At 32.7% G+C, this 12,043-nt stretch overlaps 1 protein-coding gene across 8 annotated transcripts in view; it reads right to left on the reverse strand.

The window, feature by feature from the left end:
- The window catches only part of CBLB (Cbl proto-oncogene B), a 209,626-nt gene that overhangs the window by 122,973 nt on the left and 74,610 nt on the right, over positions 1 to 12,043 (reverse strand). For all 8 annotated transcript variants that reach the window (XM_074301094.1, XM_074301093.1, XM_074301091.1 and 5 more), the window contains exon 4: positions 3,736 to 3,882. In XM_074301094.1, the coding sequence (XP_074157195.1) occupies positions 3,736 to 3,882 (147 nt within the window). The remainder of the gene's footprint in view (positions 1 to 3,735; positions 3,883 to 12,043) is intronic.

Consider the following 12,043-nt stretch of genomic DNA (forward strand, 5'->3'; position numbering starts at 1 on the left):
CTTGGTCACAAAGTTTATTCAGAACTAATTCCATCCAGTTTTCTTTGGAAACAAGATGCTACAGTTCTACTGAGAAAGAAGGGTGGACTCTTATCTTCCAGGTTTGTTTTTATCTCAATAACATGCCCTACAAGAAGAAAACTCCACCCACTGCCTTCCTAGTATTACTTTGCTGATGTTTTCATCTTCATGGAGTAAATGTTTTTATACTATTATCATTTACAAATTTTGCTACTTACATTTCTACTGAGAAAATTTACAGATTAGATGGAAAGCTCTAGAAATCCATTCTTTTGGCTCAGAAAGTTGGAAGGGGCCTTAGAAGACTTTTAATCCAATTAATCTTCATATATGAACAAGTGCAGAAAAAAGAAATAATTTGCCCAAAGTCACACAGTTAGATATTATCAATCAGATTTTTTACCTTCATTTGCAATGCCCTTTGTTCTAGACTACACTGTCTAGTCTCACTATTTTAATTAATATTACAGACTCTTCATCAAATCACCTTAGACAACATGCTAAAAAGTAAATCTATTAAGATCTGACCTATAGTAAAAACTATTCTGATTTATTTTCTAGGGAAATAAATCTCATCTATTATAAAATTAAAGAAAGTGATAATTAACCTTATTATTATTAAAAATTAAAGGAATATACAGGAAACCAATGTGGGAAAGTATTACTTCCACAGGAAATTAAGAAATGAAACAACAGTTTTCTATAGTTATGACCTTATTTTCACCTTATTATATATATTCTGATGAACTTTAGAAATGTATAAGCTAATTGAGGAATCTGAGCCCTATGAATAAAGCCCAATATTATCAGTGATAATTAATATTAAAATGGTCATTGAGATTTGGTATGATTTAAGAGCCTGAACTCATTAGTGACTTGTCCAATAATAGGCATATAAATCCTCCCAGTCCTCAAAATCTTCATGTTTATTCAAGTAACTTTGCAATGTCAAACTTGGCACCTAAATATTTATCATAATTAGTCAAAGTACTCAGGGACTGCCCTAAAATGGGATACTTCAAAAATATGAATACCATGCTTAAAATGTACAATCACATTAAATATGGCATTTTCATTCAATGCAAGTGCTCTAAATTTTAGAGATATCCTTGAATCTTAGGCTCAAGTACACTAGACTGTAAATTACTGTTTTACAGACCACATATTGGCACTATTCACATTTTAAAATACCATTTCTTTTTCCTGTTTATTTTCAGGTTTCTTTCATTCCACCCTCTAACCCTATCCTCCATTATAACTTTGAGTTAAAAAAAAAAAAAAAAAAACTTAAATTTTGAATGTTTAAAGAACAAAATTCCTAAAACGTGAAAGATCTATTGAAAGAACAATTTCTTTTTTTTTTTTTTTTAAACCTTTGTACCATGAATAAACTCTTTTTGTTTTGTTTTGCTTTGTCTTGAGACTGTCTTCCTATCTTTCCTAAGTTGAAAGTGCAGTTGCCACTCTTAGGTCCTGCTGATCCCCAGGAAAGCTTTAATCTGTTTTACTTCCAAACTAGGCTTATTTCAACTCAGTCACTTTAAAGGTCCTCCTGTCCCTGACCCCCAAATCTCAGGAGATCACCATATTAGTGCCAAATTCAGTTTGGATTCCAATTAGGTTTTAGTCTTACTGTAGTTTAGTTCGGAGCTCAAGAGTCTTAAACCTCAGCCAAGGAACAACTAAAAAGGGTTGAAGAGATTATGGAGGAAATAACCTGAGATCTGGGAGTAAAATATACTATATCTCTCTTAACTATAGACTATTAGTAAATATTTATTGATTAAACAAAACAAAACAAAACAAAAAAACCAACAACTTTATCTTAAAAGTCTCTTTTACTATCTGATAGGCTTAATCATGATTTGCCCTTGAGAAAATGTCAAATCTTTTTGGAATACTTATCTAGCTAATTCAGCATGAACTTTTGAATGATTCCATTTAAGGAAGCAAAACTGCCTTAAGTCTATGGTATAAGTGTGTTGAAATGAGAGAACCCACAAATGGTCTCTAGGTAGGCAAAGAATAAGTATGATATTTAAAATATAAAGATCTTGGCAGCAGAAGGAATCTTGCAAATCATTTGGCTTAACACTGGCATTTTACTAAATTCAAAACCAAGAAGCACAGACATTAAATGACTTTGCTCAAAGTCAGTACAAGAGCTGAGATACAAAATCAAGGTTTCCAGGTGGTGCCTTTTCTATTCCAGCAGACAACCTTGCATAAGTCACATTTCCAGTCAGAGCTTCATGAGAGGTTGCTAATTAATGGTTAATAATTGTCACATTTGGTACAGTGTTCTTCCTAAAGAATTTCATACACAGGGCATAGAGGGTGCTTAAAACTGGCTCTTATCCCAGATAGGAAAGTATTTAGGAGAGATAAAGTGGCTTCTTCAAACAGAGTTGACAATAGTACACACAGGTAAAATGAGGTTTTTGTTTTAATTAATCTTTCAACAATCTCCCATTCAACTAGGTAACACTGTTTAAAAAGTCATCATTTCATTACAGATCCAAAACAAAATTTTTTTCTTAGATGATTATGTAGTTTAGATTAAAAGGATAAATAGATCTCAGATTATTTTAGACATGTTAATTTTTAGGGCCTTGTATATACTGGCAAATATTAGGACTATATCAGTGCCTGAAATATGTGAAACAAAGTATGTTTGCTGCTTCCAAGAATAAAAAGTAAGCAAAATCTTCTTAGGAAATATGCTAAACCCCCCCCTCCCCACAACTCCCAGTTCATCAAAATCTATTAGTAAAGATCTTTTTCTTGTTCCACAAAATCAAGTTCATCATATAAATTTTATCCTAGGAATACAAAACAAGAATCATCTTATCTTTAATTGTGACCTATCTTGATAATAATTTATGAGGAATTCTGCATAGAGTAAGCACCTGTTTGTTGAATTATATAGAATCAATTGTTTATTTTTACAGAACCATCAGCTGAAAAGTAATTAATTAAACTAGGTGTTACAGGATTTTCATCATGTGTTTACTTAAAATCTAATAGAGTTCGAATAATAATTGGATGCTAAAAAATATACTAAATACTTAGAATACAGAAAAAGTATTGTAATCTAGGCAACAAATAGGTAACTCTTGAGCTATGTAAAGATGCATTTACTTTTTTGAATCAAAATGAACTTAATTGTCAAAAATTATTTATTACTATAATATTGAGAGGCTATTTATTGACTAGAAAAAAATGCTTGGGACAACTAGGTGGCACAGTGGATAGAGCACCAGCTTTATTAAGGAGGACCTGAGTTTAAATCTGATCTCAGACACTTAACACTTGATTATGATCCTGGGCAAGTCACTTAACTCCAATTACTTCAGGGGAAAAAAAAAAAAAAAAAGCTTTATTTCATTTTTTTTTCTTTTTAAGTCTTTTTATAAAAACTAACTAGACTATATAACATAAAAATCCTCTGAAGGGACATTTAAAATTTAGTCTAATTATCTCTGTCCATGAAATATAAGATATCAGCTTTTCTGATAATAAATATATTCTCCAGTGCAATTCAGGAAATATGGAACAAAATTTTTTTAAATAAAATTAATCTGGTTAGTAAAGCTCACTTTACTAGACTCAAAATACTATATGAAATCCACATGAAATCCATATTCTGTAAGTGCTTTTAAAAAAAACTTTCTTCAGTGATATCTTTGAATAATATGAATGGATAATACTTACTTGTCTCCAAAAAATTTTCTCCAGAATTCAGCAGCATCTGCTTTTGTGATCCGAAAATTATCCCCTTGGAACTGCCCATTAGGAAAAATTGCCTTGATTTCTGCCAACATGTGACTGAAGATAAGGGACAACTTGGTGAGATTCCGCCTGAAAAGAAGAAGGGAAATTAAATAAAGGATACCTTGTTATTTTATCAAAATCCATCTATTTGCATATTAATCTGAAGTTATTATATGTCAAAAGAAAACAAACAGGCAAAAAAATTTATAAATAAGCATTTAAGATGCTGATGGCGTCTTCTACTTGGTAATTAGTATATATGTTGTATCAGAAACCCACTAATAACTTGTAAACTTAAGTCAAGTCTTTTTCGTTTTAACCACTGAAACACTTTATTCAAAGGTCAATATAAAAGCAGTTTTAATTTTCATTTCATTTCTTAATCTCTCCTTCTATTCCACTTTCCAGAAAAAGGCCTTTTACATTTTAAGTCAGTATTCTAGCAATTTAATGAAAATAAGTTGAAAAATGCTGAGATTTAGTAATTTCAAAATATTAACCTCCAGACATATCTTAAAAGGACTAATGTTAATTAGAGACAAAGTAATCCAAATAACAAAACTGCACATTCTTTGGGGCCACAAAGATTAATGTTACTGCTTTTGCTCTTCTAAAAACATGTAATCCCTCAAATCACTGAAATTTACAAATAATGTTTTATTAAATGGCTTTACTGGCTGGCTTAACTGGTTCCCATACATCTTAGCAATAACTTTGGAGTCTCAATCTTTTATTTTTCATGAACTAGGTTTTCTACTGTGAAAATGGATATTTCCAATCACATTCAATTATTTTAAATATACAACTGTCTATCACACCACATGTATATAAACTAACCAAACCTTTTACTTTGAACTTGGAATATTTCAAGCCATCTGGAAAGAAATGACATGATCATCAAATGAAAAGTGAGGTAGCATGGCGCAAAGGAGGGAGACTTAGATGTAGAGTCAGGAGTATCATGATTCAAATCTAGCTTCTCTGTTTACTCCTTGTACAGCCTTGAGCCAGTCTCTTACTGTCTCTGAGGTTTCCTTACCTTTATAATGAGGCCATAGCTCTCTTATCCTGGCCCCCCAATAGTCTTAATTCCACTGTTTTCCCTAACCAAAGCAAAATCATTCCCTTATTTTCTTTAACATAGCATCTTCAATCACTATCATCATCTCTTCCACCTTCTTACCAAGGTCAAATGTTCTACAAAAACCCTTGACTCCCTCCTAGCCTATCGTCTCCAGAATATACTGCCTTCTGCATTATTCCCACTCCCATTATCTCTTATATCACAAATGAAAAAGATGTTTGTAATCAGAATAACCAACTTTTCTCATTTTCTATGTTGGTTATTTTACTTTACTTTGTTCTTCAAATGAATATATTTTTTCTTATTTTTACTCATCTGTGCAATAGAACCTGAACCACAATAGCAATCATAAACCATCCACTATACTGGATTTAACATCTTTAACTTTAAAAAAAATAACAAGTTCTACTTGCAGGGATCATTTGTGGCTGCTAGATGGCGCAACGGATACAATGCTGGATCTGGAGTTAGGAAAACCAAAAGTTCAAACCCTGTCTCAGATACTAACTAACCTTCTTAGAGCCTGGGGAAAGGATTTAATATGTCAGTTTCCTCACCCCTAAAATGAGGTCAATGATAATAGCACTTATCACACACAGTCCTGGTGAGAATGATGAGATAACATACAGAAAGCACTTCACAAACTTTAAAATGCTACATGAATGCTAACTATCATTATTTTCTTATTTATTACTTCAAAGACAATAGCTAAATCTGATACAAATGAATATTCTACTGATCATCTTTTTCTTGTTTTCATTTGTTTATTGATATCTTTTTAATATAACTTTTTTTTACAAAAACAATTTATTTGCTTTGTATATTTCAAAAACCCTTTTTACTAAGAAAATATCCTTTATTATAAAATATTTTAAAATTTAAATTTAAAAAGCAGATTTGCCTTTTTATTATTGTTTTGTGTGAATGTAAAAATTAACTTGACATTTATAATATTGAATTAGTTAGCTTCTTAATCCACAGACACAGAAGGCCTTCATTATATCCTTCTTAGCTGTATTATTATAAAGAATAAACTGAACAACACTATTTCAAAAAGTCTTCCTGTTCAGCTTACATATGTTCATCAAATTAAACTGTTATTTGATTGGTGGTGGGAAGGAAGATGGTTACCTTTTTGAATAAAGTAAGAAAACCATAGAAACAATAAACTTTGGATGATAATCTACATTATAATTTTTGGTAAAGAATCTAGAGAGTAGCTTTTAAAAATGTTATTAATATAGCCAAGTGACAACAATGTGGATTGAAAAAAAAAAAGAAAATGGAATTACTGGATAAACAGATGATGGATTGGGGGTGGGGAGAAGATAGAATAGAAATCATATACAGCAAGGAGTGTGTGTGTGTGTGTGTGTGTGTGTGTGTGTGTGTGAGAGAGAGAGAGAGAGAGAGAGAGAGAGACAGAGAGAGAGAGAGAGAGAGAGAGAGAGAGAGAGAGAGAGAGAGAGAGAGAGAGAGACAGAGACAGAGACAGAGAGAGCAAGATATAAATAGTGAGTTCACCGTGATGAAAATGAAGCCCAAGGAGGTCAGCTACCTTCCCTTGATCACACAGTACCAAGTATCAATGCTGGGACCTCAACTGAGGCCTTTTTACTGCAAGGTCTATGATAGAATGTTGTAAAATCATAGAAGGTTAGAATTGGGAACTGGTTTCTTAAAGAAAGTCTAGTGCAAACCCCCTTTCTTTTTCAAGATAAGGAACCTAAGGTTCAGAAGGGTGACATAATTTGCCCTAAGTCATCATACTGGTTAGAACTGCAAATCCAGAATGTCTGGAGCAACCAATTTTATTGGAATCCTTTTAGTATAGATGTTGTCTTTGAGAGAAACGATGTTCATTGTCTGTATCTCAGGTCATCTGAATTAGGTACCTGCTATGACTCTATTCCCTTTCCTTCTAGGATTGGGATACAATGTGGCTTGTGGGAATTTGTGGGAAGAGAAAGGAACAGAGATGAATCAGTAAATACTCAGTAATGCTCAAGAGTGAGGGAACCCTAATTCTGAAATTATCATAGCCGCTAAAGTCTAAGGATTGAGAATGATTCAGGTCTAAATGATGCTAATTCTTTTGTCCACGAATTTTTTACCTAAACTCAATCCAAAGCCATAGGAATTCACCTGAAGTAATATAAAACACAGAAGTATGGAGATCTGAATGGAAGTTTAACATACCATATTTCACTTCTTTGAAATTGTGTAATATATACAAAATAAATCAGTATCAGACTTGATTTGAACTTAGGCCCTCTTGATTCTTAGCCAAGACTCTGTACATTGTTCCACCCAACTGCTTTCCTACATGATTTTTAGGATTACTTTCTTATTTATTGAGTTTAATCTATATGATTTAGAATGAATAGATTATACATATTTTAATTATTAACCTATACTGGCTGTAAGAGTAGAAAATGGAAAAATAAACATTTAATAAATGCTAGTTTAATAACTCAAAAAAGGAATGTAACATTATTTGAAGCTTTTTCAAAAGAAATTAATTTTTCATCACACATCAAGAAACAGTCAAAACAAGTACATGAGTGAGACATAGAGAGTGATACCATAAGCAAATTTAGGGACCATAGAAGAATTTTCCTGTCAGACCTATGGACAATGGAAGAATTTGTGACCAAACAACAGATAAAGAGCATTATGGGATATAAAATGGATAATTTTAATTATATTAAATTAAAAAATGTTTTTCACAAACAAAACCAATGCTATCAAGACTTAAAGGAAACAGAAAAAATTTACAGGAAATTCCTTTGATAAAGCCTTCATTCCTTAAAAACAGAGAAATTAGCCAAATTTATAAGAATATGAGTCATTAACTAATTGATAAATGGTCAAAGGATGTAAACAAGCAGTTTTCAGATGAAGAAATCAAAACTATAGTCATGTGAAAAAATGACTCCAAATTACTATTGATGAGAAAAAATACAAATTAAAAGAACTCTAAGGAAACACCTCAAATCTAGCAGATTGGCTAATATGACGAAAAAGGAAAATGACAAATTTTGGTGGGGATGTGAGAAAATTGGGAGCACTAATGCACTGTTGGTGTACTCATGAGCTTATCCAATCATTTTGGTGAACAATTTGAAATATATCCAAAGAGCCAAAACTCCATGTGTTTTCACCTTGTATATAAAAGAGATTTTTAAATGACAAAGAATCTATGAATATTTATAGCAGTTATTTAAAATACAGAAAATTAAGGGAATACCTTTCAATTGGGAAACAGTTGAACAAGTTATGGTATATGTTGGTAATAGAATACTGCTGTGCAAAGGAAATGCTGAGCAGCATGCTTTCAGAAAAAGCTGGAAAGACCAATATGAAGTGATACAAAGTGAACACAACCAAAAGAAAATTTTACGTAGTAACAGAAATTCTAAAGATACTCATAGTTGGTGAGATTATGACATAGATGAAAAACCAGAAAAAGAAACTGAGCATGAATGGTTAGACTAACACCAAAAGAAAGTAGTGTTACAAAAAACCTTAAAAAAAAAAAAAAAAAAGATGAGTGGAGAATACCCAAGAGAAGGTATTCAACAGGTCAGAAGGCACAGGAAGATCAAGAAGGATGAGGACTAAAAAAAGGATCATTAGATATGGCAATTAAGAGAATATTAATAATTGTGAAAAGAACAGTGTCAGCTGAAGGATGAGGTTGGAAGACAGATTGCAAAGGGTTTTGAGGTAAGAAGTGAAGGACACCACTTCAAAAAGACAAATGGCTTTTTCAAAGATTTCTGCCAAGAAACAGGAGAGAGATATAGGAAAATAGCTATAACAGCAATGAGGGGATCAAGTGATTAATTTTAAGGACTGAATAGGAATAATGTAGGCATATTCATAGGCAACAGGGAAGGAATAAGTAAAAAGTAGGAGATTAAAGATTTAAAAAAAAAGAATGAGGGAAATCTGGGAAAGAAAATAAGATGAAGGGGATTCAAGGGCATACTAAGAGTGAACAGTCCTGAGATAAAGAACTGCCACTTCCTCCTACGATCTTCTTAGGAGATAAGTGTATAAAGAAGTAGAAGAGAAAGATGCTTAAAGAATGTGAGATACAAAAGGAGGACTTCTTGGCAATCTCATTTTTTCCCAATAAAACATTTCCTTTTTTAATGCTTAGATCACCCACCAAAAAAAAAAAAAAAAAAAAAATCTGTGATAAAATGATATAAGCCTCTGACAATGCTAATCTATCTAGTTAAATGTCAGCTTGCTTATCTCTTCCTCTTTTTTTTTTTTTTTTTGCATTATTCTCTCCCTTCTTAAAAATTCTTAGATGCAGGAAAAAAAATCACCTTAATATTAGATAACAGGTCATTATCTTCCTAAATTCCAAGATAATATTTCTTACTCTTTTCTAAAGTCTTCGTATCTGACTCCTTTTCTTTCTGCCCTTCTATTTACCGCTATTCATCAGCTTCTACAAAAACAGGGCTAATTATACTTTTGCTTCCACAAAAAACAATAAAGCAAACATCCTAAATATCTTTCTTTCTGAATATATCTAAGGAAAGGTTACTACCACCATAAACTTTTTAGTATTCTTAAGATGGTATAAAGCAGGGGTTCTCAAACTACGGCCTGTGGGCCAGATGCAGCTGCTGAGGACATTTATTTGGCCATGTGTTATGGCAAATGGGCTAAGGGGCGGAGACAGAGAGTGAGGGAAAGTGAACTGGCCCCCTATTTAAAAAGTTTGAGGATCACTGGTATACAGTAAGTAACACTAATGAATCACCCACAATACAAGTTGTACTACAGGGTAACAATGTCACTCTACATCTTAAAGTCCAGTTTAACACCTCTCAGATTGGCTAAAATAATAGGAAAAAATAATGACGAATGTTGTAGGGAATGTGGGAAAACTGGGACACTAATACATTGCTGGTGGAGTTGTGAATTGATCCAACCATCCTGGAGAGCAATTTGGGACAATACCCAAAGGGCTATGAAAATGTGCACACCCTATGATTCAGCAGTGTGTCTCCTGGGCTTATATCCCAATGAGATTTTAAAGGAGGTTAAGTGACCCACGTGTACAAAAATGTTTGTAGCAGTTCTTTTTGTAGTGGCAATAGATGAATAAGTTATGGAAGATTATTGTTCTATAAGAAATAATTATAGCAGGATAATTTCAGAGGGGCCTGGAGAGACTTATATAAACTGATGCTAAGTGAAATGAACAGAACCAGGAGATCATTGTACACGTCGGCAAGACTATACAAAGATCAATTCTGATGAATGTAGCTCTCTTCAACAATGAGATGATACAGGCCAGTTCCAATGATCTTGTGATGAAGGGAGCCATTTACATCCAGAGAGAGGACTGTGAGAACTGAGTGTGGATTACAACACAGCATTTTCCTTCTTTTTGTTGTTGTTTGCTTACATTTACTTTCTTATTTTTTCCTTTTGAACTAATTTTTCTTGTGCATCAAGATAATTGTATAAATATGTATGCATATATTGGATTTAACATATTTTAACATACATTGGATAACTTGCTATGTAAGAGAGGGATAGAGAGGGGAAAACTGGAACACAAGGTTTTGCAAGGGTCAATGTTGAAAAATTATCCAAGCATGTGTTTTGAAAATAAAACAAAATAAGTATAATATGAAAAGTAAAAAAAGGACCAGTTTAGAAAAAATAAAAAGCAATTTTGCTAAGAGTACCTTTCTTCAGCAGAGAATTATTAGCATGAGATGGATAAAAATAAACAATAATCTTTGATTGCTATGTACTTTCTCTGGCATTTCCTTTGAAAATCTAAACTGAAAAATTCAAATATTCTTTCTGTGAATTTGAAGAATGTTGAAAAAGAAGGTTATATACCTAATGTGCAATTTCCCAAACCTAAAGTATTTACAATTAGTTTTTCACTTCTTGGAAAAACATAATATTCTCTACCACTTTCTTTCTCTGAAAGATTCAGGAGACTTTATTAATATCTTTCCACATTCCAATCCACCCCTTTACACAGCCACCAAAGTAGTTTTCCTATAGTACCTATCTAAAGGCTATCACTTCCTTACTCAACTCCCTATTACCTCTGATATCAAATATAAACTACATTTTGGAATTTAAAAACTGTTCACAATCTAATTCCAAATAATTTTTCTAATCTTATTATATATAATCTCCCTTCACACAAACTATGATCCAGCCAAACTTTATTTCCTATATTCAATTTCTCATCTCCCTGACTTTTGACTAGGTGCTCCTCAAATTTAGAGTGTACTTCCCTCCTCAAATCTGCCTCTTAGAACTTCTAATTTCCTTCAAATCTCAACTCAAACAACACCTTCTAAATGAAGCTTTTCCTAACATTTCTCCACACTGAAAATCATCTGGGTTCTGTTTCGCATGTAACTTCTATTTTTTTTCTGGTTGGAATTAATATAAAATCCACGAAGGGAGAAACTGTGCTACTTTTCATCTTTCCAGAACTTAAACACAGGAGGATCTTAATAAATGATTAGTAATTGGTTCATATATGTAATTATCTTTGCTCAAAAGCAAGAGGATTTGTGGGAAAGCAGAGACAAAGTAGAAGAATTTTAAACTTAGAGAACAAGATGAAAGAGGAAAGATGGAGAGACAGAGAGAGACAGAGAGATAGAAATAGACAGAGGCAGAGAAGGTTGGACAAGAATAAGATGGTCCCCAAATAGTCCGGTTAGCCAGAGCATGAAGTACCTGAAGGGATATGAAAGAAATCTGGAAGGATTCAATAGTGACAGACTGAATTTCAAAATCAGGATTTGAATCAGGATTCCAGAGATGTTGAAAATCTCCTCTAGTCTCTCATAAAGTTTCACTGGCAGATAAAGGCCAAAGCTACTTTCAATCAAAAAGCACTTATTAAGGACAAACTATATATGTGCCAGGAACTGTTAGGTGCTGGGAAGTCAAAGTTTCCACCCTCAAAAACAGAATATTGTTCACTCCATAAGAATAAAGCAACATATACACAGAAATGGCCAAACATTAAACAAGTAGATGAAAAATAATGAAGACAGAGCAAAAGCAACTAAGGGAGAAGGATAGGTTTCTAATAGAAGATGCAAGAGACAACTCTTGAAAGAATCTAATGAATCCATAAGATAAAGGTAA

The sequence above is a fragment of the Sminthopsis crassicaudata genome, chromosome 3, assembly GCF_048593235.1.
Source record: "Sminthopsis crassicaudata isolate SCR6 chromosome 3, ASM4859323v1, whole genome shotgun sequence".
NCBI classification, from domain to species: Eukaryota; Metazoa; Chordata; class Mammalia; order Dasyuromorphia; family Dasyuridae; genus Sminthopsis; species Sminthopsis crassicaudata.